Source organism: Hoplias malabaricus, chromosome 1, assembly GCF_029633855.1.
Source record: "Hoplias malabaricus isolate fHopMal1 chromosome 1, fHopMal1.hap1, whole genome shotgun sequence".
Taxonomy (NCBI): domain Eukaryota; kingdom Metazoa; phylum Chordata; class Actinopteri; order Characiformes; family Erythrinidae; genus Hoplias; species Hoplias malabaricus.
Window position 1 is genome coordinate 62,770,931 of NC_089800.1, and position 24,578 is coordinate 62,795,508.

A 24,578-nucleotide genomic window follows, 5' to 3' on the forward strand; every position below is an offset into this window, starting at 1 on the left:
GTGATGAAGAAACATACTTTGGCATACAAGGAAATGATGCTACAAGCAAACACCACCAGCCATACATACAAAAAGAAAACTGCACATGACAGGAAAAACACTTGTGCGCACAGAGTGAAAGGACTGATTATGAGTGAAGAAAACAGACTGTGGTAAAATATCTACTCTCTAGATAATAGTAACTGTTCAGAACAACACAATAAAATCACTCTCAATTATAAAAGGTCAAAAAGACCTGCAAATAATTCAGCATAAAATAATACCTAATCAGACATAAATTGCACATGATTTTCTTATAAGGCTCCTCCAGTCATTTGTACAGAGAGCATTAAATTACCACATCTCAATCTAGCTATGCCCAGTCCCTCCATTTTTCTGAGAATAACTTATAAGACACTTTGAATGAAAGTGTCAGTTTAAAGTCATATATGTAAATATACCATAGGCATGTAATTTACACTGACGAAAGTAAAGCAACAACAAGTTCTATTTTTGTACTTTAATATGACTGAAAAATAAATTATATATAGTGTATAATTAAAACAATTAAAGAAATATAATTTATTTTTTAATGTAAGCTGCTTTGTTGATAAAATTATAAATGAACTATATTACGTTATTAAATGAACATTTTATGTTTTACTTTTATTAGCATATTTATTTATTTATTTATTTATTTTTCCAACAGATTTGTTATTGGATTTGTATTTATTTATTTACAAAACACTTTTTTTGAAAGTCAGTGAGAATGAAAAAAAATGTCACTGGACATAACTTCATTGAGACGTGTGATGGAATTGAATTATGTGCATTTGCATTTTTCAGCCTCTAGGTGGCGCTTCATTGTCAGTTGCGATTCACAACTGAAGCCTGACATTGGCAGCTACATCCAAATACAGTGCCAGCGATTGTGAGCTACCATTGACTGCCCCTTCCCGCTGCCAGCTGTCAACTGAAGATTGAACACCCTCTCTGCAGATAACAGATTACTCCATTACCTTGCTTGTAGTAGAATGATATACAACATGATATATTGACTGTTGTATAAAATGTTGTCTCTTTACCCTTGCCACAACATTCTTGGAGTGTGTGACAGGCATCAAATTACACAGTTGTACATTTACAAAATGCAATCGTCAGTGAAAAATACTGAAAAATTGTAATTTGTAATTATGTCAGATAAATAATAATTATCTGTGTAGTTCTCCAAGGTGGGGATTTTGGGCTAAAGTAGTGTCTTATGATTTTTATTATTATTATTATTATTATTATTATTTTGTAACACTTTTGGGAAGCGAAAGAGAATCGCTTCGACACAAGAATTGTGGCAATCCTTGATCCATGATCATATGATCCTTCATCAGCGTTTATGTTTAGCAGACGTCCCAGCTTTTAACTTGAAAAATCAGTCGCCTTCTTCCTGACTTCAGTCGCAGCCCGCCGTTGGGTTACCGTGGAAACCAAAAAGTTGACAAAGGATAACTGAAGTATAACGCCTTGTGTAACCGTGGTTGGCGTGTGATTGTCGCAGAAAATCACAAAACTGTCTGTTGCGGAATACATCATGGACTTGACGACTAATTTAAGCTCTCTGGGATTTGAGCATGGACTCAGTGAACATGAAAAAGAGTTGACGTTTCTCCGCAGTCGGTCCGCGGCTTTAACTCTTAGTGGTTGTGGACACGCAGCGTTTCTCTGTAGAGTCTCCTCTTTAGTCAGGTAATCAGTTACAAAGTAAATTATTCAGTCACGTTGTGGAGGTACGTTTTCATTTATATAGCTAACGTTCATTAAAGTGTCTTACCAACCATACTGTAATGAACTGACTCACATCTTCCACACTTTAGGCCAGTGCAGTGCCTAATATATATATATATATATAAACAGCTTTATTGTTATAATTAATGTAGAGTTTGTTCTTGTTAATGAATTTTTAGTCATGATGGAAATGGCATTGATGTCACAGCCTGGCAAATTTTTAAGCGTTTGCAAAACGTGCATAGAGTATAAAGACAACCCAGCAAAGATGGCTAAAATGAGAGATTATGCTCACTCAATTGTAATTGCAGGGATAACCTTTTCTAATACACAATGAATCATTGTCATTTAAAGGAAGAGTTGCTGAAACAGGGCGCTTGAACAGGTCTTTTTAGACAGAGTAAGAGAAGTGCTTACTCCTTGTGGTGTTTTGAATAAAGCATGTCACAAATGTTTCATTAGTTCCCAGGGAACTGTGTTCCTATGTGGGAAAAGGGCTATAATATTTCCTTCTTCTCTACTACAGGGAGAAATTAAAACAATTTATGGATAAACCCCAAATTCCTGGCCTGAATATTGGCATTCTTGGAGGTGGACACATTGGAAAACAGTTGGCAAAAGTTTTACTAGCCTTGCATCTGTTCAAACCATCTAACATCTGTATCTCAACTAAAAGGCCTCAGACACTGCGTGAGTGTTTGAATCAGCTATACACTTTATAACAGCCCACAAACATTGTGCTGCATTGTCCTTTGGGTATTGAAAATACATTTACTCAACCCTTTGGATTCTGATTTTGATGAAATGGTCAAAAAATATTTCTCACACTTCCCCTTTCACACCTCATTGCTCCCTAGCAGCTACGCACAGACTCATAACAGTCAACAATGTTCTAGTTAATGTGATAACAAAGGTTATTAGGGGCAAATACTGTATTACGCCCCTTTCACATGCTCACTAACCCAGCACTTATCCATACATTATTTGGAGCAGCTGTATGTGTAAACACAAATGCCCATAATATTTAATGTAATGTAATATAATGTCCATAATTGAGCTCGACAATATCCAGATTTTATTGTGCTAGTGCCCTTGTACATAGTCTGGGTAATGTCCAAGTGAACAAATGTAAATAGAGGTAGTTCCAAAGAATCTACAGTGAATGCATGCCATGCCGTCAGCATGTGCTACACAGGTGTTGACCAAGCCTAAACTATTCCAAAACCACACACAACATTGACAGCTGTAAGTATGCATCTGCCCTGTGAAGGACTGGCGCCCCCTCCAGGGTGTATTCCCACCTTGTGCCCAATGATTCCAAGTAGGCTCTGGACCCACTGCGACCCTGAACTGGATAAGCGCTTACAGATAATGAATGAATGAATGAAGTATGCATCTGACACAGAACCCCCCCCCCCCCCCCCCACCCCCCACCCAGCTGTAAGCTACATGTCTGGAAGGGCAACTCCAGAATATGTCTGGACCAGAGTCCTACATTACAATAATTAAACTGATCAGAACTGATGTCCATTCTATCAACAATGGCTAATAAGGGGACTTCTGAAATAATTACACAATCTGTCTTAAATTGTAGAGGAATTCTCAAAGAAGGGGGTGGAGTGCTACTTTGACAACTGCAGACTGGCTGCTTGGGCAGATGTGCTTTTCCTCTGTGTGCTCCCATCATATCTGCCTCAAGTGTGTGCAGAGCTTCACTCTCACCTGCCTGCACACTGTCTTGTATACAGTTTCACCGCTGCAGTGCCATTACACAGGTAATATTTCACATATTAGCTGACACAAACACCAAATACAATAGTGTTTGAATTTTGTTCTATAACTCTGGTACAAGAAGATATCTATATTTCTGGCTTTCCCCCCCACAGACTTGCACTTCTCCTTGGCCACAATTTTGTCCTTAGACCCCATTATGATTTTGTAGTCTGTGATTCTGCTGAGATTTGGCTTCACCATAGTGAAGTATCGACAGCGTTAAAGGACAATGATGTGCTGACTGCCTCATGTCCTCTTTCAATGAGTGGTAAGTTGAAACCACAAGAGTCCCACAAATTTACTATTTGCTTTACTTCCAGAACTTTGAGTCTGTGACAGTGTGTTGGCTATTAAATAACTGCTGTTTTTATGGTCTATGTAAGGTGGTCTCTTTTTAGATCAAAGATGGGTACCTGCTGTGCTGTACAGTCTCCTCAACATGTGCACTTCACAGCATTTGGGATCCAACCCAGCCATCCGACTTCTGAATGAGCTGTTTCAGACTAATTCCTCAGCTGTTTCTTTTACCTATGAAAGCTTTGTCAACTCATCCTGTGCGACTGCACTCATTGGCTCTGGGGAGTGAGTGTCTGCAGTATGAGACTGCAAACTATTAATAGTTTAATTTCTTTTTTAATGTTGATTATTATAGTTATTGTTATTATTTCTTGATCTGCAGGCCCTTTCCCTGGATCAACTTGATTGATGCACAGACAAAGGAGACTCCATTGTCTTCCTTTCTATTGGGATCTAAATCCTTACAAGACTGCATTTCTAGATTGTATAATAAAACATTTTCTGCCCCGTTACATGGGAAGAGCGAAATTAAACAGTGAATTGGGGAAAGCAGGATTAAGAATAGAAAAACAGTTCTACTCAACAGTGGTGGTTAAAATGTATGTAGAGCATAATGTCACTGTAAAAACAATCTCATATTTACAAAACAATCCTTATATGTAATGTATGTTAATGTATTGGGATTTTTAAGTATACATTTTAAGCATTCCTTTTTGACAAAATATAAAGGACAGCTGTGGTTTTAACACCATATGAAAAATAAAGTTTTTGTTCAGAGAGCGACTGTAGTTGTATTGAAGTGAATACAGTTGCCTCATTAAATAGATCCAAAATAGCTAGAGATAAACTGGCACTTAAAATAAATGCTAATTAATCTCAGGGGATTGATGAGAGTGTCTGCTGTAAACCTGCTGTGCCTCAATTACCACCATAATAGTAGTGAACTCTCTGGAGGTTTTCTAGCACTTGTGACCTACTCTGACCAAATATTGTTATGTACTTGCTAAATTTGAATTTAGACAGGGAACAGTTTAAAAGATAGCAAACAGTAAAAATGATCCAGGAAAAGTGTATGTATCCAAGCTGCTGGTTTTGTAATTGTGCATTAATAATTTAATCCTTAAAAAGCCAGTATAAGCTCTAACTTAAATGTGCATTTTGTATACAAGGGTCTTGTGATACATATATGTAATTATTACATTTTAGTGCATTCAGTTATGAAATAGCAAACACAAAAGGCATATTTACATGTACACAAACAAATACAAATGTATGTGTTTGGGAACTGAGGATACACATTTTGAAATTGAAATGTTTTCCCGTACCCATTCGTTGTCTGTGTTGCAACATTTTGCTTCAAATTCTATATATAGTGTTTAACATTAATGATTTTTTGACAGATATGCAGATCACTAAGCCAAATGGAATAATACACCCCCCATACCATCATACAGCATCCACGAGTCCCTGTTCCACTTTGTGGATTGAAAATATTCTTAGGATGATCATAAATGTAACCAGAAAATTTTTGCAGTATTTGCTGGACTCGTGTTGTCTTTTAGACACTTTCATTTATATAAATGTTGGGATTTATAAAATTACTTTTAAACACTAGTATTTATACAGAGAGTGTTGAAAACAAGGTTATAAATTGTATTTTTTAATGTATTATAGTTGTTGTCAATATTAGTTGTGGTAGTGGTCAGAGTGTCACATTAGAATCTAAAACTGACAAATTCAGGCTTTGAAATGTCATCAGCCTAGGTTCCGGTGTTTCAGAGGTGTGTATATATATGTCATTTTGATTAAAAGAGATGTATATGTTATACTCGATGACCGGAGGTGGGGTGGGGGACAATTGTATGTCTGCGCTCCGTGGGACTTGTATTATGTAAAACATTTGCATGGTTGGGGTTGTGCTATGAAGCGGCAGATTCAGCTCCGCCTCTTATTTCTCCCCGGGCTCTCAGCAGCACACACCGCGGTGGAGCTCATAGACTGAATTTTGTTTACAGTTGCGTTTTAGCAGCGTCTTCCAAGCAGCAGCCGTCCAGTCCAGGAATACACAGTTTAGCCGTACTACAATTAAAGGTAAACACTGAGCTCAGTTTTTACCGTGAGTCTACGATACGGATTTGCTCATCGCTGCTTAATTGTTCATTAGCGACATTTTCGCAACGTTAGCTGTGTTTCAGCTGGAAGAAGTCCGTACGTGCGCCTTCCAATTTTAAACGGTGATGTCTAAAGCCGTTAGCAGTCCTCATTCAGGAGTCGTTATGATATCGTTAACTTTTCTACTTTAAAACAGCACCGCGCGCAGTTTTCAGTCTCAGACCGGTGTAACTGCGAGCGAAAGCTACCCAAAGACAAGAATTCGAATTTTCTGTTCCACCTTAAATGGTGGTGTGCCTTCTGGAGCCTTGAATGTTACTGAAGCACAATTTAAGGTGGAAAGAAAAATAAGAATATGAAGTCAATTTCAGCTGCATTTCTTTGGGTAGAGTTCGTGAAATAAGAACCCTATTTGTGCCTCATCAGCAGCCTCCAAAATTATTCATTTATTTCGTGTGACTGTGTTTACTGCAGGCTGTCAGTGACAATAAAGCTTCGCCTGGAATGATGGTAAGGCTTTTTAACCTTAACTGTAGCTAGCTAATTCGCTGACCTAGTGATAACTATCTCGGTTTTGTTATGTGCGTCTGTGTACTCTGATGTTAAAGTAGGGAGTTTTTGTTTTTGTAGAGATGGAGAAACTAGAGGCCACGTCAGAACTCCAGTCCAGGCTGTCGTCCCTATCTGTTTCCTCTTTCTCTGGTATAGCTTCGGAAAACTGCGATTCAAACCCACTCGACAGGTAACTACCAGACTTTGTTCCTCTGCAGCAGTTATAGAAAATAACGTACTTGCTGGCCTTGAGTCGAACAGGCCTAACCACTAGACTTTTAATCTACTAAAACAAAACTGAATCCCCGTTTTTCATCCTGAAGGCTTCAAAGTACAGATCTTTCCCAATCAGTAATATATCCTGACAACCAAACCAAAATGGATGACAACAGCAATACCAAAGGATTACAGCAGCACGGAGAGGTAATTTTCTTAACAGTTTCTGTGCTTCTTTCATTCTGATTTTGTTCGCTGTTCAAGGTGTTTTATTATCCTTTTCTTCTTTTTCTGTTGTCAATAGGATGGAAATGCTACCTCGGAGCCAGCTGCAGGAGTTGAGTCACATGAGAGCAACACCAATGAGAAAAGCTCACTCCCTGGAGAAAGTAAAGGTTAGCATGCCTCTTCCTTGAGGGCCTGTGTTAAGTTCTAGAAACCATCTCATCATCTTTCATCATGGCCCTCTGAGAATGTGCCGTTTTATAAAAAGCCTTGCCTGTCTTAGACACACTGCCACTTGAGGAAATATGGCAGATCACAAAAATTATACAGTAGTGTTGTTTGTCATGCCTTGAATGATGTTAATTCTTTTAAAATTACCTCTCTTGTAGGTTAAGTCGTAAGTTATTTTTCTGTCTGGACCTATTTAGTCAATGGGGGTGAAACAACCCTTCAGTGACAGTAATGAAGGGGTATTCCTGAGCCCAGATCGAAATAATGACAAAAAAAAGCAACACATTATTTAGTTTAGATTTTTTGTTGCCAACACTGTATGTCCATGATAAGAGTTAAAGTTTCTCTACATATCTTAACTAGCTGCTTGTTTGGCAACAGAAAAAGCAGTGTTCAAAAAATTGCAGTGTAAAATCCAAAGAAAAAAGACCATGTGATATGCCATGTGAATCCTCTCATAGATGCTCAATTGAGAGAGGGGGGGTGGGGGGTCAGGTCTTTATTGACTGTGTATACCACTTCCATATGCCATACAATGACAGTGGTTTGCGTATGTTATTTTGCATGGCACTAATATGGCCCTTTCCTGCCAAAGTAGGCAGTTCTGGGACATATTAAGCAACAAAATCCCCTAGGCTCTCTGACAGTAGTCACAAGTCTGGCTTGCAAGACTAATCCAGGCTTGACTAGAAGTTCTGTTGTTCCCCTGATTTGTTGTAAGCTTGCCAACAAACTTTAAATTATTATATAATCCCTGGCTTACAGTACAGGATAACTGGAACTGCTCCTCCTGACTATAGTAAAAGGTCAGTTTGAGGGTGCTCATAAACAATGATCTTCCCAGATCATTCCGTAGTGTGGGAAGTCCATAATCTAATTTTTATGCTTCTGATGGCTGCCTCATTCGTGAATTGTAAATATGAAACATTCAATATTTATGACTCACTATACTGTAGTGTGGTGTAGATGCTGATTCTCTGATATGAAACCCATTATTGACATTGTGCCTGAAAGACTGTCAACTAATGAGAGCCAAATTGAACGGAACTTCTCAGTATGTACAGAAGAAGTTAAAGCATGGCTGCTAAATCCTGAGCAGAGAGCACTCCCCAAAACCATTACAATGGTTTGCAGTCATCCGCCATGTTTCTTGGCACCTAGTTTGAGGAAAGATTTCCCTTGTGCACTTTTGATGTAACAGTTTTTGAAATACACCTGCAATGTTTTCAGGATCTGAGCCATTGATGAGGCATAACCTAAAATTGTGTGGTGTTTTGCACAGAAAAAACAGTAAGAAAATATCATTTTGTATGGGATGTCTTATGTGTTCAACATCAGTTAGGATTTTTTAAATCCTGTTGTGTGGGCCAGGCATAAATGGCATTGGGGAGTGCTTCACCTTGCTCAGAGGTAGGTGCTAGATGTGTGACATTCATACACTTTGACAGATGAGAGAGGGACCCTGCTGTCCTATCTCTCCTAATAAGAGCACAGTTCGTTGCACTGTCAGGAATCATGGCCTCAAATGACCTTTTTGAATGAATTTTACTTCATGTCATTGTATTGCAGACTTACCCCCATTGACACCAGCCTCCACATGGACCTCTATGGCCCTTAAGGAGCTGAAAGTGAAGTTACGGCAAGAGAAGGACAGCATGGTGACTGTATACCGTGGTGATATTATGACGGTCCATGTACCAACAATACCAGAGGCCAAACGTGTTTGCTGGGAGTTTGCTACGGATGGCTATGACATTGGATTTGGAGTTTACTTTGATTGGTCTCCAGTCACCAGCCGAGCTATTACAGTGCACATCAGTGAATCTAGTGATGATGAGGATGAAGATGACGAGCTAGAAGGTGAGGGAATGTATTATATCCCATTTGTTGCCTTTGATCAGGTTAGTTTGTAGACAAATTGTGTCAGCTATCCATAGACACAGCTGGAATGGAAATATTTTGCAAATGCATACTAACACTGGCAATTTTTTGGTGCTGCAGAGTATGTATTAGTCCTTTATTTTATGTAGAATATCTGAATTTTGTACAGAAATCAACTGCAGACCTGTGATGGTTGAACAAAGATATGCCTGTACAAAAACAGTGTTCTCAGCTCTTATAAGTACAAACAGGTTAAGCTAAGCAGCTACATGCACCACAACACTCGATTGTTTGTTTGTTTTTGCAAGTCTGTACATTCTTATTAGATAAAATACATTTTTGTGGCAAAATTAAGTATGATGAATTACTACCACAGCTTTGGAAGACAAATTAAACTTCATCTCACACTCGGTTTTCTCAGTCATCCTTTTCTGTTGGCCTGCCACAAACCTTCTAATAGAAAAGCACTTCATGTATTCAGTAACACATTTTATATTAAGTAATTGAGAGACACTCTCTAACTCTGAAGCAGCCACAGAAGTTGTAAAGTTTAATCACAGTCAAAAATGAAAAGAAGAAAAAATAGCCCATTTTCTGGTCTTTACTGTAAAATGCAAATGACCTTCTGCCAATCACTGAATGTTTTAGTGTGTTCTTTGAGCATCCTGCAAATCATGTTTGATGGTTTGGCAGAATAAAGCAGTAATACACTCGAGATTTGTGCTATAACCTGAGATATTGGCACTGATGTGCTGCAGTCATAGACCGAAGATCAGTACACCAGTGCCAGTATCTCATGTTATAACATTAACCTCGAGTGTATCATTGCAATTATACCACAGTTAGTTATTGCTGTTTTTATTTGTTTATTGTAAAATAGTTTCATTCTGTCCCACATATGCTTTTTGCCCTTTTCCACAAACTCTAGTTCTGTTCAGGAATTTTAAATCTTGGTTGTCTCCAGCGAGCTGGTATACACATTTACACCATTTTAATGGGAACCAAGGCTGGGTTATTCCCAGCCACTCTCTGTCTAAATCAGAACAGAGCCAGAGAGAAACACAGGGTCAATAAAATGTTAACCATTGTTTACAGTGGGTTCAGATCATAATGATATCATATGCTAAACGATGGCATGTTTTATTTAAGTTAAAAGAGAGTATTTTGGAGTATTGCTCCATAGCCGTCCTTCTGAGCTGGTGACTGAGTGATTGAAAAAAAATGCCTCGAGTTGGACACAGTCATAGTATTTTCTTTTGTTTACATATCATAACCGATCCACTGAGCTAGAACAAGATGTTTGAATGGCAACTGAACTGGTTCCTTGTTGGTGAAAATGTCCCAGCACCCCAACCGATGTCTTGTAAATTGCTAGGTTACATGTATTTTGCGGAGTAATACTAGACGTGCTTTGGTCAGAGTGGAACATCTCTCAGCCAATCACACTTCAGGGTCACATTGTGAATGATTTGAAGCAAAACAATTCAAGCTGGCTACACACACCATGTCCAGATTTGACTGTTTTTATTGTGTTCAAAGAATATGTTCACTGCAGCCCTAAATTCTTACATAAAACAACAATTTATGAATTGATTAACGTTTCAGAAAAGAAGCTTGTTTTATGGCCCATGGTCTGTAAATTCATGTAACTGGATGTAAAACAGAAGAATTGGACCATAACAGTCTAAGTGTGTTATTCTCCAGCAGGGCCTGTGATTCCTGGAGATGTGGAAAAAGGGTCTAAAACGGTGGCCAACTCTAATTTGGGAGAAATCCTACCTGTGTACCGTCAGGACAGCCACTTGGCTGTTCAAGGAGGCAGTCACGACTTCCCTGGAGAAGGCACATACCTCCTAAAGTTCGACAACTCTTACTCGTTATGGCGGAATAAAACTCTGTACTACAGAGTGTACTACAGTGCCTGAGGATACAAGATTATGTGCTAATGAATGTTTTAATGATATATATATTTTTGATCATATACATACAGCACTGTATACATATCATTCCAGCTATTCTTAATTTGTACATTGATTTTATTTAGATCCAATCACTGGCCCAATCAGATCAAATACATATGCTAGTGTATATGACATGGTTTTATACTTGAGAGGGACCATGAAGCTTGGTCTGTGTGCAATGTGTTCAGTGTATCTTTCAGATGCTATGTGCAAAGAATTAGTGAAGTGCCCGTATATGTTTTGTACACCACAAATTGACTGTGGCCTCTAATCAGGTAATACATCGGTTCAGGGAAAGGTGGTCTTTCATGCTCATCATGAGAAAGCGGAATAGGAAGCACAGGGAGAAAGACAATGTGTGTGATGTGGCAACATCCACCGTTGAGTCAGGTGATAATGAAAACAAAAGCTTTTTTTACATGTTTTATATTCAGGTTTCAAAGGAATACATAAATAACGCTGGCTATGAATTACATAATATTTAGAACATAATATTTTTGCATTCATGTCAGAAGTTTATGGTACCTCCTCTGCAGATTAATAAACGTGCAACTCTTACAGTGCTTACAGAGAATTTCCAAATGACATATTTAATGTATACAGTTCAAATCCTGCTTTAACTCATGTCTTCTGGCTACAGACAAAACAACTATTTAATCAGTCACCAGGGATACAACTGCAGGGAATGGTCACAGTCTGCCTTTTTATGACTTAAGTGAAGACCTGTTTCCGTCATGAAAAGCTAGTGTTACGTAACTGATTCAATATTTACAAAGCCCTGGATTAGCACCTGTTTAGAGTCTGGATGGTCAGATCTTTGTAGATGTTGACATGTGCCATTTAACAGTTTTTAAAAAATTCTATTATGTTTGTGTGCTGCTTTTTCTGTGTTGGTAAATGTGCAATGTGTTAGACAAAGCTCTATGTTGAGGACTGTAGTGTTGTGTCTATATTTTCATTATTTTTTGCAGATTGTCCATAAATACCAAATGACTTTGTGTTGATGTGATGTTTTGTGAGACAGCATTATGACAAGGGCAGCAAGCTTAGCTCAAGGGAGAGATCTGCTCGCACACCTGACACCTGGTCCCACACGCACCATTTTACGACTTTCTGCATGTCTCCAAAGACTATTGTGCTGCTGAAATACCCAAAACTGCCAATGTGCTTTGTTTGTCTACCATTTTTATGTCCTTTGTGATATATGGAAATGATAATTTGCCTTTGCTTTTATTCTACTTCTGTCTTTTGTCTAATAAATATATTAAGTAGTAAACTTGCTTGTTTTGTTTTATTTGATTTTCTATCATAGTTTTACCCCACATACAGTGGATAAGCTAAAACATGTAAAGTATCAATAAGTGTATAAATAAGTAATGTTTTCTTTACAGTGAATGAATATTCATTTACAGTATCAGTTGAAATTTGAAACATATTAATGCATTAGAAGAGCTTTCTTCCTTGCTGCTATTTCATACATATAGAAAAATAATGAAGATTTTGAAACTATACACAGGCAATTAATAAATATAAATCATAAAAAATTAACACAATATTTAAGGTCATGTGAAACTACAGTGAGGCCAAATCAACGCACTGAAAGTAAACTTGTGGGTGGAGTGTTTGTGACTGAGACTACCTACCCCACAACATCAATGGCTATGTTTGCATGCAAAGATTTCCTCCAATCCAATTGAATTAATACGTCCATTCATTCATTATCTGTAACCGTTTTTCCAGTTCAGGGTCGCGGTGGGTCAGGAGCCTACCCAGAATCATTGGGCGCAAGGCAGGAATACACCCTGGACGAGGCGCCAGTCCTTCACAGGGCAACATAAACACACCTACAGACACTTTTGAGCAGCAAACCCACCTACCAATATGTGTTTTTGGACTGTGGGAGGAAACCCACACAGACACAGGAGAACACACCAAACTACTCACAGACAGTCACCCGGAGCAAGACTTGAACCCACAACCTCCAGGTCCCTAAAGCTGTGTGATTGAACTAATCCAGATCATTATTATTAATTAAGATTGACTATAAATTGGATTATTAATGCATTATCATACTGCATGTAAACATGGCCACTGCCACCCCATCCTCCTGTTAATAATCTCACAATCTCACTGAAAACAAACCTTGCCACAAACCACCACACCCCAACTAACCCATCCATCATCAAACCCACAAACTGCCAATCCATTGCAATTCCCTACACCACTTCACTAGCTTCGACTACAACTATTGTTGTTTTAATCTATTTTTCTGTAGATTAATAATGGTATTCATTTAATTCGGGAGGCGGCTGGACGTTGCATTAATACAAGGGCAGCCGTATTTAGTATCGTATCGTAAACTCCACTGAAAAACCCATTCACTGTACTATTTGGCGGGACTATTATATGATGTCATGGAAACGCCCACGTATTGTGGGTGGGGCTTAATCTCTGCCGGCTGCAGTAGTGAATGACACCCCGTTTAAAAGGAGAGAGACGGTTGGTAATGTGGGGTGAAAGTGGCTGGCAGATGAGTCATGGGGAAAGTTCACTTTTACGCTCTGTGGTCGTTACAAGAAGCCCCTCGTCAGTTTATCAGGTAGAGTCTGGGTTAGCCGAGGGTTAACAGCGGTTTTTAAGGCATGCTGCAAATACTGTCTTTCTTACTGTTTCTTCAGCAACGTGAATCGCAGGAGTTACCAGGTTCAGATGCCGTTGCCATTGCCCAAGCAGCTGATGATTTTCAGCCTTGGAGAATGGACTAAGTTTTCCTGTGACACAACAATTCTAATTGAAGTTTCCGTGAGCCCTGACGTGAAGCCCCAGAAAATTGGCATTCTCTCCCCAAATTCAAGGTAAACACGCAGCATATCTCCATCGAGTACGAGCACCCTGACTGAGGATTGCTAACCTTAGTGTTTCTATTTGTTTGAAAGGTGTCTGGTTTGGGAAGGAGACTGGACTCTCGACATTTTAGCCCACTCAGCAGAGAAAAGCAGGAGAGGTCTATACGCTAAAGTGGTCCTCACTGTTTGTGGAGAGGTATTTTCAGGATTAATTAACTTAGGGCAACGAGTTTCCTCCACACGGGTTCTGAACGGTGTGTAAGGTGTAGGCCTCATTGCTGGTCTGTGACGCATGGGGTTGGGCAGCGTTGCTGCTGGAGGGGCTTATTAAGGTAGATGATGACCCTCCTGCAGTTGAAAGCTTTCTAAAGTCATGGTAGAGGTTTTTCACATGATACCAAAGCTTGATGTCTCTACTATGATAATTTCAGATTGGCAAGTAACAAGCAGTGATTAATAAATGTTTTCAGAATTGCTTGTTATATGAATGTTTCACAAGCCTTTTGGTTTTTTCATAAATGTTGTCACAATGTTATTTCCTGTATTTTATGCAGATTTATTCTATAATATCCATATTCTTGTCAAACGAAATGTAGTTGGCAAAAAACAAACAAGTGACGTGTGAAATTTATAAGTGAACACATGGAGCAAAATACAAATGTTGAATGTTAAAAATTAAAATAATCATGTTAAGTTTTATCATGAGATCTCCCAGTAAGACATCTGAGTCTTGTGAAGGAACAGTTTGATTTCCTGTGTGAAAAGGAGTGATAACAGCTAATGGGGAGGAAATGGGCAGAGATTAGTGTGAATAGTTCAGCTGAAAAACTAAATAAAAATAACCTTTTTGAAAAAATGGTTAATATTTTATTATGAAGGCGAGGCAGCACAGTGGCACAACAGAGTGTTGCTGTCATACAGGTCCTGGTTTCTGGGGATGTGGGTTTACTCCCTGCCTCAGATCAGTGTCTGTGTGGAGTTTGGTGTGTTCTCTCTGTGTCTGCATGATTTCCTCCCACAGTGGAAACTTGGTCAATAAGCATTGTGTTGTATTGAGTGATCTGTGAATCATCCACTCAATGTTTAGTGTGTGCTTGTGGGTGGGGTACACATTGTGCCCTTTCATTCATAATATAGGTTGGAGCCAGCTTTGTTAGTAGTACACCACTGGTTTCAAGAAAACGACGATCTTCCAGCCAGTCCTCCAGACTCTGCCAGATGCTTGTGGGCAGTGGTAGCAATAATGTGAGTAATTTTTAAAGCTGAATCTGTAAGTCTAAGCTGCCTCTTGAGTTCAAGGTATGCAACGTCACAGCTAAAATATTGCTTGGATGATTGCATACAAGTGGCACCAGTTAGTCACATAATTTCATAATTATAAGTTGTTTTTTATTTATTTTTATTTTCTTTAAATAAAAAAAGTGGATATTAAGAACCAATTCGTTTAACGGGGCTCATGTCTTTCCTCAAGATCACATCTCAGAGGTCATTGCCAGAGGACAATGTCAGTTATGCTGATCTCAGAACAAGTAAGATGGAAATGCAAAACACAAGCCTTGGAGTGTGGTCTGTGGTAAGGATCAACAATCTGGCTGTTTAAATAGATAGAATAAACCTACATTTTTAATATTCTTAGTAAGTGTACAAAATTAGCTAATATTACAAAGGCCATAATCCAATAATGGCTCTGTCTTATTATTATTATTATTATTATTATTCTGAAGCTGCTATGATGCAAACATGCTATTCTCCTTATGTCTGAAGGATAAAACCCAGAGGCAGACGGTGATCGGAAACCGAGAATATAATTGGAGCAGTGATGGTCCACAATCACCCGAGACGTTAAGTCAAGCTCCAAGCCCAAAGAAGCTCAGACTGAGCATTATGTCTGCATCACAACATGAGAGGCAAGTTGTCAAAAGGAGAAGGAGCTTTAGAACAGGTAAATGTTTTGCTACACTTTTTGTTTAGCTGATTAACAATGGTTATTGAGGTCTATCAGAATTCATTGATTAGTTGTAGGATTAGTAGTAGTGTTGGGTTCAAGTTGAAGCCATAGCAGGCTTTTTCAGTAAACTTAATAAACTGCTTAAAGCTGCTTTGTAAAATGAAATGAAGGAAGAAATGTTGCTGACCAGTTTTAAAGCAAGAAGATAACAAACTGGCACAGTATTAAAAAAAGCATATTTTGAGAAAGCTTAGTGATTATTTATACATATATTAACTGTCAATGTATCCAGAGCGTCCATCAAAGCGTTGGAGCCACACCATGTGTTTAAGTGACCCAGACACAGCTGTTCTGATTGGTGGAGAGACTGCGGACCAGGTTCACTGTACAGACTCTGTCTGGAAGCTGGAGATTGGTAATTTGAGTGTTGGGTTTGTGGCCTGTTTAGAACATGCTGCAGTAAACTTTTCTTCATGCAGTTTGTTTTAAATGCTATGCTCTTCACTCCCTTTTTTAAATATGTAAACAGCACATTAGGTTTCTGTATGGCTGTAATTATTGATGGTAGATGTGGGAAGTAATGCATTCAGTAATGGGAGAAGATTGGCACATCAACTTAGTCTTAAATTTGTATTATATTTGGAATATATCACCTCTTTACAGATGGTGACTTTTGGCTCCTCATGGATTCCACTGCAGCAGGCCCCTCCCCACCCTGTGCTCAAGGCCACTCTGCAGCCTTTGACCCTGAGAGTAAAGTTGTTTATGTGTATGGTGGGTTGAGAGAAGGTCAGAGATATAATGACATATACATGCTGGACACCTTAACCTGGAAGTGGAAACTCATCCTTGTGAGTCCTGTGTTCTGCATTTACTTAAAAGCATATCCAGAATATTTCTGCAACTATGCAGTGAATGATTATTAGGATATCTGTATCTACCAGGCTAAAGGAGATGTCCCATCATTGGCATACCATAGTGCCACCATCTATAAGGGTGAGCTATATGTGTTTGGGGGGTTGCAGCCCAGTCGTGGCCCTGGAGGCAAAGCATGCAGTAATGCTTTGTACATTTTCAACCCTAAACATGAATTGTGGTACCAACCAATTGTGGAGGGTGACCGTCCTCTTCCCAGGTTTGGGTCAGTGTGCTTCTTCATATCAGTTTTATCCCAAGTCTTTTGAGCATTATTTCATTTCAAGACACTTAATGTCATCTGACCTTTCTCCGCATGCTGATGCTCCTTCACATTTACAAACAGGCACTCCACCACACTGCTGCCTGACAAGCTTGTCATATTTGGAGGCCAAAACACTGCTGCCTACCTCAATGATCTCCACATTTTAGACCTTGGTAGTAGATTTCACTAACTAAAGTATACGGCTAACCAAAATAATTGTAATAACTGAACTGATATCATTCATTTTAATGATTTTTTTTTTTTAAAAGGCTTCATGGAATATGCTGCAGTGAAGTATGAAAACATGCCACCACTAGCCAGAGGGTAAGAATATCGGCTACAGGTGTAACTTTTATTTATATATATATATATATATATATATCTGAAGTACATTTTCATCAGTGTCATTTTATTCATTCAGAAATTGGTGTATAGCTGTTTCTCTCAGTATTGAATATCAGTGTTATGAGCACTGTGAGATTGCTTGTACTAAGTAGAATTCAGATGTCTGGGAAGCATATGGAGTAGTGCAATGATATTTTTCTTGTGTGTGTGGGGGGGTTCAGGTTTCATGCTGCTCTGCCCGTGTCTGACAACAGGGTGCTGATCAGCGGAGGCTGCAGTACTTTAGGAGCTTTAAAGGATCTACATCTTTTCAATACAGGTTAGCAAAGTCATTAACTGATCATTGAAAATGTACTTGTTTTAACTAGAAATACATTGTCAAGAAGCAGATGTGATTGGTCCAAAGCCTGTTTTTTGAATTTTTATTTTTATATATATATTTTTTTAAACAGATACTAATTCCTGGACATCACTGGTGTGTCCAGTGCTCTGCTCAAAACCACGTGCTGGCCACAGTCTTATCTGCCTGAGTGGCACTGCTGTTTCTGATGCAAGAAAGCAGGAAGACTACAATATCTGCCCCTCCACACACAATACTGTATTAGTGTTTGGGGGTTCAGATGGTGCAGGAATTTTCTATGACGATGCCATCAAATGCAACATTGAAATCCCTGCTGAAAAGCAGGGACTAGACACAAGGTGTCTAAAATACTAATTATGGGCTAGACATCTGACTTTTAAGGGGAACTGGAAAAATGTATTTATTTTTCTTTCTAGTTAGAATAGAATTTCATTACAAATTATGAAACTTTTTTTTTTTTTCCCTTCCCCTCGTCATTTTATATTTTAGACTTGAACAGCTGTTTTGCAGCTACGTTAACCGTCTACTGCAGACAATGCAGATCTCATTTTCAGTAGCATTCTGTTTTGCAACTTCAGAAATTTGATAACAACCTGGATGTCATTTGTGCAATAAATACTTTCATGCATCTGCATTTTTTTTTCCCTCTTCACTTCTATTTGTCTTTTCACATTTAGGGGTATTGTTTTGTTTCTTTTTTTTTTAATGTATGTCTCACTGCAGCATGTTTTCTCTGTAAGTTGCAATTAAGCTAATGGAAGTTCAATATTTCAACCAAACAATAAATCACAAATCCAATTTGATTGCTGTATTTTTTTATTTTTCATTTTATTTTATTTATTTATTTATTTTTTGCATTAGTAATTTTAGAATACACCAGGGCCATAATTATGTTCGCAAGTCATCAGGAGTGTCTGGCTGGCAAGATGGATGGCTCACTTTGAAAGCTTCAAGCTCCATTAATGCCTGGTTCAGCTGCTTGATTGTGGGAAACTGGTTAATATCCACTTTGAACCTTTTACCAAAAAAGACCAGAAAACAGTTTTAAAAGGCGTATGGTGCACATTTGACAAAAGGACTGGGAAATATTGTGCTACAATAAACCTGAAAGCAAAATGATCCTGATTAAAACATAATGCATCATGATCAGTTTGCTTATGAAAATGGGAGGAATATTTGGAAAAACTTAGTGCTTCGAGGAGCATTTTTAGTAGGCTTATTTCCCTGGTAATACAGAAAGAACCAGAGGGGGAAAAATGGCTAATGCAAATTACCTGGTTGGCAAGTTTCTTCTGTAATAGCCTCTACATCAATAGAATGTTGAATTATGAGGGGAAATTTCTAATGGCTGTATGGTATATCTGCATAGATATTGCTTAGTGAAATGATAATTGTAGATGGACACTGAACATGGATACAATTTTGAATTGTGCCAATGCATAGCATGACAACAAATTAAATCCTTTTTAAACTGTTTTAATTTTTACATAAGCCACATACCTTTGAGCATTGTAGACCTGTGGTACAAGACAAATGTCTGCCATGGATATCTAAAGAACAAAAATATTAACAAAATTTTATACTTTTAAATTTTTTAGATCGTGGAAAAAATACACAGGGTTCTTAGCATTTATGCAGTCAGATAAAGAATGTAGTATTTCACAATTTAAGCAAAGTTTTTTTTTTTTTTTTTTACTCCAACCCCAGCACACTGGACTGAATTTCTATAAAGATTATAAGCCTTTCCCAAACTGTTCCCTCCTCACTAACACTCCACTACGGCATATGACACTCCGTATGAAGTTATACTCAGTGCAATAGAGGCTTCTTGTTAAGCAGAAGAGTATAAATGCAAATCTCAAAATGTATATTTTACAAAATAAAGGCGCTTTTCTTGTAAAGCATTTTAGAAAAAATTATTTATCAGGATTTCAGAAATGCCAACAACAGTATCACCCAACGTTATCACCCAGACAAGGCTTAAATGAAGGCTATATGAAGTGCACCAATTTTAGTTTCAGAGCACCAAAATTAATACCTTTTTCATGTTTTGTTCCTGGCTAAAAAAAAACCCTGTTCAGTCAATACCCACCTAGGCTACCCTGAAACCACGCTATAAACTACATTGGCACTAATTATATAAACCACAAATAATTCTGTCATATCTAAATTCATCATTGTGTAACAGTGGGCTGGCAAAATAATATTAAAGAATATTTTCAAGTATGTTTCGCTTTCTCATGACACCAAATATTGAACACAATACTACCTTTTAGACTCTGCCTAATGATTTACGTGGAAATATGATACAGAATCACATATTTTGATTTTCCATTCACATTGACCAATACTGATAGTGGACTGCTTTACTGAAACTCAATTTTCCTAAACTCCATACTCAAATGACACATGTCCATATGTTAGCTTTCTTTTGTATAAAATAAACAGGTGTCTGAGAAAAAATACTTCTTGTCCAATTACTTTTTGTGTTTTCAAATGGAAAGACTAAAATAATTTCAAGTCGCCCAATATAGATGTACGTTCCCTTGCTGTAGTACAGAGCCAAAACGATACATACTGTATTGCCTCCCTCTTGAAAATTAAATAATTGAAACAGAGTGTTCCAGGTTTGTATGTGTGTATAGCCAAACACAATTTAACACTGTTTCTTTACCTCATCTCCAACACAGTATTTTCCAGCTGTTTGCTTCAGAATGGGCTCCAGGGCTGCAAAGGAGAAATCTGATTAGCACGTGAAGAGTGTATAGCTTTTGGTCTATTAGAATATGGTATATGATTCATGTGAAACAGGTATGATTTAAAATATTTTTGTACTAAATCTGCTCTAGAAACTCACCCTCAAAGCCTCGGTTGATGAAATGTTGAGCCCACTGTACCTTCTCTGCCTCAATTTTCTGTATTACATACAGATTCTGTAAAAATGTCATCAAAATTAGATTTTAGTGCATTCATATGGGGGATACAAATAAAAGAAACAGGAATTTGTAATTATAAATGATGTGGACCCCCAGCAATGTCCAGAAATATTTCAGAGCTATCCAGACTTTCTCTAACAAGCAAAATACCTGCTTGCAGTGCAGATATATTAAGAGTTGCTAAACGAAAAAGCAATGTCACTGTGGTGAAGTTTATCCTCTTTCATTGATTCAGTCATTCATTTGTAAGCGCTTATCCAGTTCAGGGTTGAGGTGGAACAGAAGCCTAACCAGAATCACTGGACACAAGGCAGGAACTCACCCTGGAGGAGGGCGACACACACTCACACATTTACTCACAAACTCACACCTATGGACACTTTTGAATTGCCAATCCACCTACCCACGTGTATTTTTGGACCGTGTGGGGAACTGGAGCACCCGGAGGAAACCCATGCGGGCACAGGGAGAACACACCACACTCTTCACAGACAGTCACCCAGAGCAGGACTTGAACTCACAACTTCCAGGTCCCTGGATCTGTGTCACTCTCCTCTTTTATTATATAAAAACATCAAATTTAGTGTATATTTTCCATATGTTACATATTTTCAACTATATTTTTTTATTACTTTGTTAAAAAAAAATAAAATGGCATATAATTTCTTTATCACAGCTTTATTTTGTTTATTATTTAACACCTTGTTTCCATTATTTGTGAGCTGTTACAGGCAATGAATGAATCAATTTTGTAGCAGATTCCTAGGAGATAAGAATGCATTTTCCATGAAAGCATCACAATATGAACACAAACTTATTATTATGGTTTAAATGGGATTAGTATGGTTCTTGTCTAGAGAAATGCAACTCCACATTCTGGACAAGCTTCACTGAAATTGCAGTTGGCTGACTTGTTGTCTCAGTCACTTCTAAGCATTGTTTTTCAAGCCAAGGAAATTATTCAAATATATTCTTATTATGTAATATATGTAAAAATATTTCTCATGCAAATCATTGAAATTTTCAGCTTGCAGAGGTGAAATCAATGTCAATTTAGTTTGTACAACCATTTCAACACACATTAATACAATGTAATGGATGTGATTTCTAATCCAATATACATCATTTTTGAATCTTTTTTGGATGAGTGTCCACAGAATTTGCAAACACAGACAGATGTGAAGTTCACCAAGGCCTATTTACATCTAATCTCCCAGCATTCCCAGTGCTTTGCTAGAAAATATTTTTTATACATTGAGGCAGTGCTGCTGTATGTCTGTAATCTGAAAAAAGGTGTATATGAGCAAGGTTGCTTTTCACAAGAATTGGACTTCTGATAATTTTTGAAAGTAGACCACACATCACATTGCCGTTTAAAAAAATTTATGTAAAAGACACAAAATGTCAGGCTGTGGGCAGCCATGGTCTTGAGGTTAGAGAAGCGCGCTTGAGGCTGGAGGGTCCCCAGTTCAATTCCCGGGACCAGTAAGAGAAAATTCATTCACGGTGGAAGTGCCTTTGAACAAGGCACCTAACCCCCAGACTGCTCCCCAGGCTCAGAGGTGTTGGCAGCCCCCTGCTCTGGTTGTGTGCGTGTTCACTGCGCCTAGTATTCGTGAAGAATTACTCACTAGTGTGCCACAGGCGGGTCAAATGCAGAGAAACAATTTCCCTAAGGGGATCAATAAAAGTTTTTCTTCTGCTTCTAAAATGTCAATGATACAAATCAATGTGGAACATTTTGTTAGATGATAGTATCTAATAAAATTACTGCAATAAAATGTCTGTCCCAAGTTCAATGACAATATTTTTCTTGTGTATCGGTGTATTGTTTTCTCCATTTCTCTCTTTAATATTGAGATATCCCTGCTAAAGACAGGAATCCTCACTAATGTGATTACAAATTGCCCTGCATTCACATATTTCCTCCATTTTGATTTGAGCTTTAAATTGCATCAAATTTGGCATTGACTAGGCCGAGGAATATCAGTGTAATTTATACTCAATAAACAAACCTGTAGTGGCTGGATCCCAGAGGCGATGAGGTCACTAATCATGCGCACCTGAGCCCGCCGCTTGGGGTCAGCAGGGAGGAGTCGTGGCCCTGGTCGAGTTTCATCAATGTACTGGATGATGGCCAGCTGGTTGCATAGTCAGGATCAGACATTTACACACTATACCCACGATAAAATTGGTTGCATAGTTTAGAATAAAATTTATAACGTTGAATTTTGTAAATTGTGAATCCTATGTAAAACACATAGTAGAACTTACTGACTGAGACAAAGTAATGCCATCAATGGTAACAGCAGGCACTTGCTTCATTGGGTTCAATGCTTTAAACTGATCTGTAAGCTAAAGTGGGTATACAATTAGAATATATATACACAAAATGCACACTATACTAATAATTCACTGAATTTAATATAACACTGTAATTGGTTTTACATGAAACTCCCTACTATTTAAGGGGTAGTTACTGTAACTGTCTTCATGACTGATAAATGCTATCAGACTCTGACTGGCTGCAGTACTGTACCACATTCAGAAGGCAACAGTAGATGAAACATTTGTTGAATCTTCATTGTGGAGGCTAGGATGAATAATGAGGTAGATTTTGTGACATAAAAAAAGACTGCAAAAAGAGGGCTTCTTTTGCAAATTACTTTCAAACTAGACACAATATCTTATTTGTATCAATTATATGTGTACCCTTTAAATAGATTAAAAATAAACAGAAACTTACCTGCTGACCCCCATCCTTAACAAGGTTTACTGGTATTTGGTCATATTCAATATTCTTCAGGGCAAAAGCTAGTAAAGTGGAACACATTCATATTAACTGGAGAAAGTCCATTTAGATATAGACTGAAGAATTATAGACAAACTGCTTACCTATTCGCACTCTCCACGAGCAAGAACTTCTGAAATATCCATGAAGCACAGGCTAAAAAATGAGAAAAATTTTAATATAGAATTGGCTTTCAGTAGTCAAAGTATTCAAGAAAGGTAAGGATGGCAATGTTCAAAACTAAACCTTAGTCTGAGCAGCCATGGTACTGACATGTAACTGTATAAGTGAAGTTCTGGAGTTATGTGGGTTGAGAAAATCCTTGTATTCAGCCAATGAGGTGGCTTCTCAAATGTTCCTCCTCTTTTCCAGAGACTTTGGCTGTATCTTAAATAGCTCCCTGTTCCCTATACAGGGTACTTTATGAGTTATAGAAATTTGGCTTTTAAAACCAAACCTTGTACTTTATGTTCAGGGAAAAGTGTGCACACGAGTGTGTAAAGCAAATATGTCTTTCCTGTAACTAACTGTTTGGATTCAGGTATCATTAATGTAATCACTACACTGGGCACTACGTAGGGAGCATTTTAAGACGCAGCCCATGAGACAATTGCACTTAGTGGACATAAATGGGGAAATAATATCTGTATATAAAAAATGAAAAACTCCAATTAGAAGTCTTATGAGATTCTGTAGTAGTGACAAGTAGACCATGCTATATTTGAAGCAGGTAGTAAACTAAACCACAACTGCATCATATGTGTATGTGAATTACCTTCATTAAACATGCCAACGAGGTACGCATTGCAGAGCTGGAGTGAGAGGACGAGTTATAATACAAAGTTCACTTCATTGCTTATTAATTACCTGTTACAGAGGGTGTAGAAGCGCCCCTGAATGAGTACAGACTCGGCCACTGGGTTAAATGGCACTACATACATACACACAATGCTAGTTTAAAGCACAGAAATATAATTCAACACAATTGTTCATATCTGTGCAGTAAAATTATAAATCGTTAAATGCTGAAACCTCCCGTCACATCACCTCTCCAATCATCTCCCACTTTACTCACTAAGGACCAGATCCTGAAACAATCTGCGCTATGATTGGCTTACACGCACACAATTCTGACTAATTGTTGTCCGTTTCTGGTGGGAGTATT

General features: G+C 38.1%; 4 protein-coding genes across 11 annotated transcripts; 3 read left to right on the forward strand and 1 right to left on the reverse strand.

The window, feature by feature from the left end:
• The first annotated feature begins 1,467 nt into the window (after positions 1 to 1,467).
• noxred1 (NADP-dependent oxidoreductase domain containing 1) lies at positions 1,468 to 4,600 on the forward strand. 3 transcript variants are annotated; one of them, XM_066644267.1, is made up of 6 exons: positions 1,468 to 1,719; positions 2,285 to 2,448; positions 3,353 to 3,533; positions 3,645 to 3,799; positions 3,915 to 4,113; positions 4,184 to 4,600. In XM_066644267.1, exons 1-6 carry the CDS (start codon positions 1,565 to 1,567, stop codon positions 4,365 to 4,367), a joined length of 1,038 nt encoding a protein of 345 aa, XP_066500364.1. In that variant the 5' UTR covers positions 1,468 to 1,564; the 3' UTR covers positions 4,368 to 4,600. The 3 variants fall into 3 exon arrangements, with proteins under 3 accessions (XP_066500364.1, XP_066500372.1, XP_066500379.1); XM_066644275.1 differs by having other exon boundaries at positions 4,211 to 4,600; XM_066644282.1 differs by having other exon boundaries at positions 1,658 to 1,760.
• Positions 4,601 to 5,699: 1,099 nt separating this feature from the next.
• tmed8 (transmembrane p24 trafficking protein 8) lies at positions 5,700 to 12,271 on the forward strand. 2 transcript variants are annotated; one of them, XM_066681071.1, is made up of 7 exons: positions 5,700 to 5,919; positions 6,415 to 6,450; positions 6,571 to 6,682; positions 6,816 to 6,915; positions 7,013 to 7,103; positions 8,734 to 9,024; positions 10,753 to 12,271. In XM_066681071.1, exons 3-7 carry the CDS (start codon positions 6,573 to 6,575, stop codon positions 10,968 to 10,970), a joined length of 810 nt encoding a protein of 269 aa, XP_066537168.1. In that variant the 5' UTR covers positions 5,700 to 5,919; positions 6,415 to 6,450; positions 6,571 to 6,572; the 3' UTR covers positions 10,971 to 12,271. The 2 variants fall into 2 exon arrangements, with proteins under 2 accessions (XP_066537168.1, XP_066537160.1); XM_066681063.1 differs by having other exon boundaries at positions 5,704 to 5,919; positions 10,750 to 12,271.
• Positions 12,272 to 13,482: 1,211 nt separating this feature from the next.
• Positions 13,483 to 18,489, forward strand: zgc:163014 (uncharacterized protein LOC100038766 homolog). The gene is made up of 13 exons (XM_066670069.1): positions 13,483 to 13,605; positions 13,685 to 13,861; positions 13,943 to 14,048; positions 14,990 to 15,097; positions 15,324 to 15,425; positions 15,617 to 15,794; positions 16,093 to 16,215; positions 16,464 to 16,651; positions 16,745 to 16,941; positions 17,062 to 17,153; positions 17,250 to 17,304; positions 17,547 to 17,644; positions 17,778 to 18,489. Exons 1-13 carry the CDS (start codon positions 13,544 to 13,546, stop codon positions 18,038 to 18,040), a joined length of 1,749 nt encoding a protein of 582 aa, XP_066526166.1. The 5' UTR covers positions 13,483 to 13,543; the 3' UTR covers positions 18,041 to 18,489.
• Positions 18,490 to 18,500: 11 nt separating this feature from the next.
• Positions 18,501 to 24,479, reverse strand: gstz1 (glutathione S-transferase zeta 1). Of its 5 annotated transcripts, none has more exons than XM_066670114.1 (10): positions 24,281 to 24,479; positions 23,518 to 23,569; positions 23,369 to 23,436; positions 23,162 to 23,215; positions 22,897 to 22,977; positions 22,638 to 22,763; positions 20,544 to 20,619; positions 20,361 to 20,413; positions 19,187 to 19,236; positions 18,501 to 18,701 (listed from the first exon to the last, which is right to left on the reverse strand). In XM_066670114.1, exons 5-10 carry the CDS (start codon positions 22,945 to 22,947, stop codon positions 18,575 to 18,577), a joined length of 483 nt encoding a protein of 160 aa, XP_066526211.1. In that variant the 5' UTR covers positions 22,948 to 22,977; positions 23,162 to 23,215; positions 23,369 to 23,436; positions 23,518 to 23,569; positions 24,281 to 24,479; the 3' UTR covers positions 18,501 to 18,574. The 5 variants fall into 5 exon arrangements, with proteins under 5 accessions (XP_066526211.1, XP_066526195.1, XP_066526178.1 ...); XM_066670098.1 differs by having other exon boundaries at positions 23,103 to 23,215; XM_066670081.1 differs by lacking the exon at positions 23,162 to 23,215 and having other exon boundaries at positions 24,189 to 24,479.
• Positions 24,480 to 24,578: the final 99 nt, after the last annotated feature.

Coding starts and splice junctions, on each gene's coding strand:
- noxred1 (XM_066644267.1), top strand. CDS start 1,565: ATGGACTTGACGACTAATTTAAGCTCTCTGGGATTTGAGCATGGACTC. Junction 1,720..2,284: donor AGAGTCTCCTCTTTAGTCAG/GTAATCAGTTAC, acceptor TCTCTACTACAG/GGAGAAATTAAAACAATTTA. Junction 3,800..3,914: donor ATGTCCTCTTTCAATGAGTG/GTAAGTTGAAAC, acceptor GGTCTATGTAAG/GTGGTCTCTTTTTAGATCAA.
- tmed8 (XM_066681063.1), top strand. CDS start 6,573: ATGGAGAAACTAGAGGCCACGTCAGAACTCCAGTCCAGGCTGTCGTCC. Junction 7,104..8,733: donor ACTCCCTGGAGAAAGTAAAG/GTTAGCATGCCT, acceptor ATTGTATTGCAG/ACTTACCCCCATTGACACCA. Junction 9,025..10,749: donor TGAAGATGACGAGCTAGAAG/GTGAGGGAATGT, acceptor GTTATTCTCCAG/CAGGGCCTGTGATTCCTGGA.
- zgc:163014 (XM_066670069.1), top strand. CDS start 13,544: ATGGGGAAAGTTCACTTTTACGCTCTGTGGTCGTTACAAGAAGCCCCT. Junction 16,652..16,744: donor GGAAGTGGAAACTCATCCTT/GTGAGTCCTGTG, acceptor TGTATCTACCAG/GCTAAAGGAGATGTCCCATC. Junction 17,154..17,249: donor TCTCCACATTTTAGACCTTG/GTAGTAGATTTC, acceptor TTTTTTTAAAAG/GCTTCATGGAATATGCTGCA.
- gstz1 (XM_066670081.1), bottom strand. CDS start 24,218: ATGCGTACCTCGTTGGCATGTTTAATGAAG. Junction 23,437..23,517: donor CTCGTGGAGAGTGCGAATAG/GTAAGCAGTTTG, acceptor CCACTTTACTAG/CTTTTGCCCTGAAGAATATT. Junction 20,414..20,543: donor CATCAACCGAGGCTTTGAGG/GTGAGTTTCTAG, acceptor TCTCCTTTGCAG/CCCTGGAGCCCATTCTGAAG.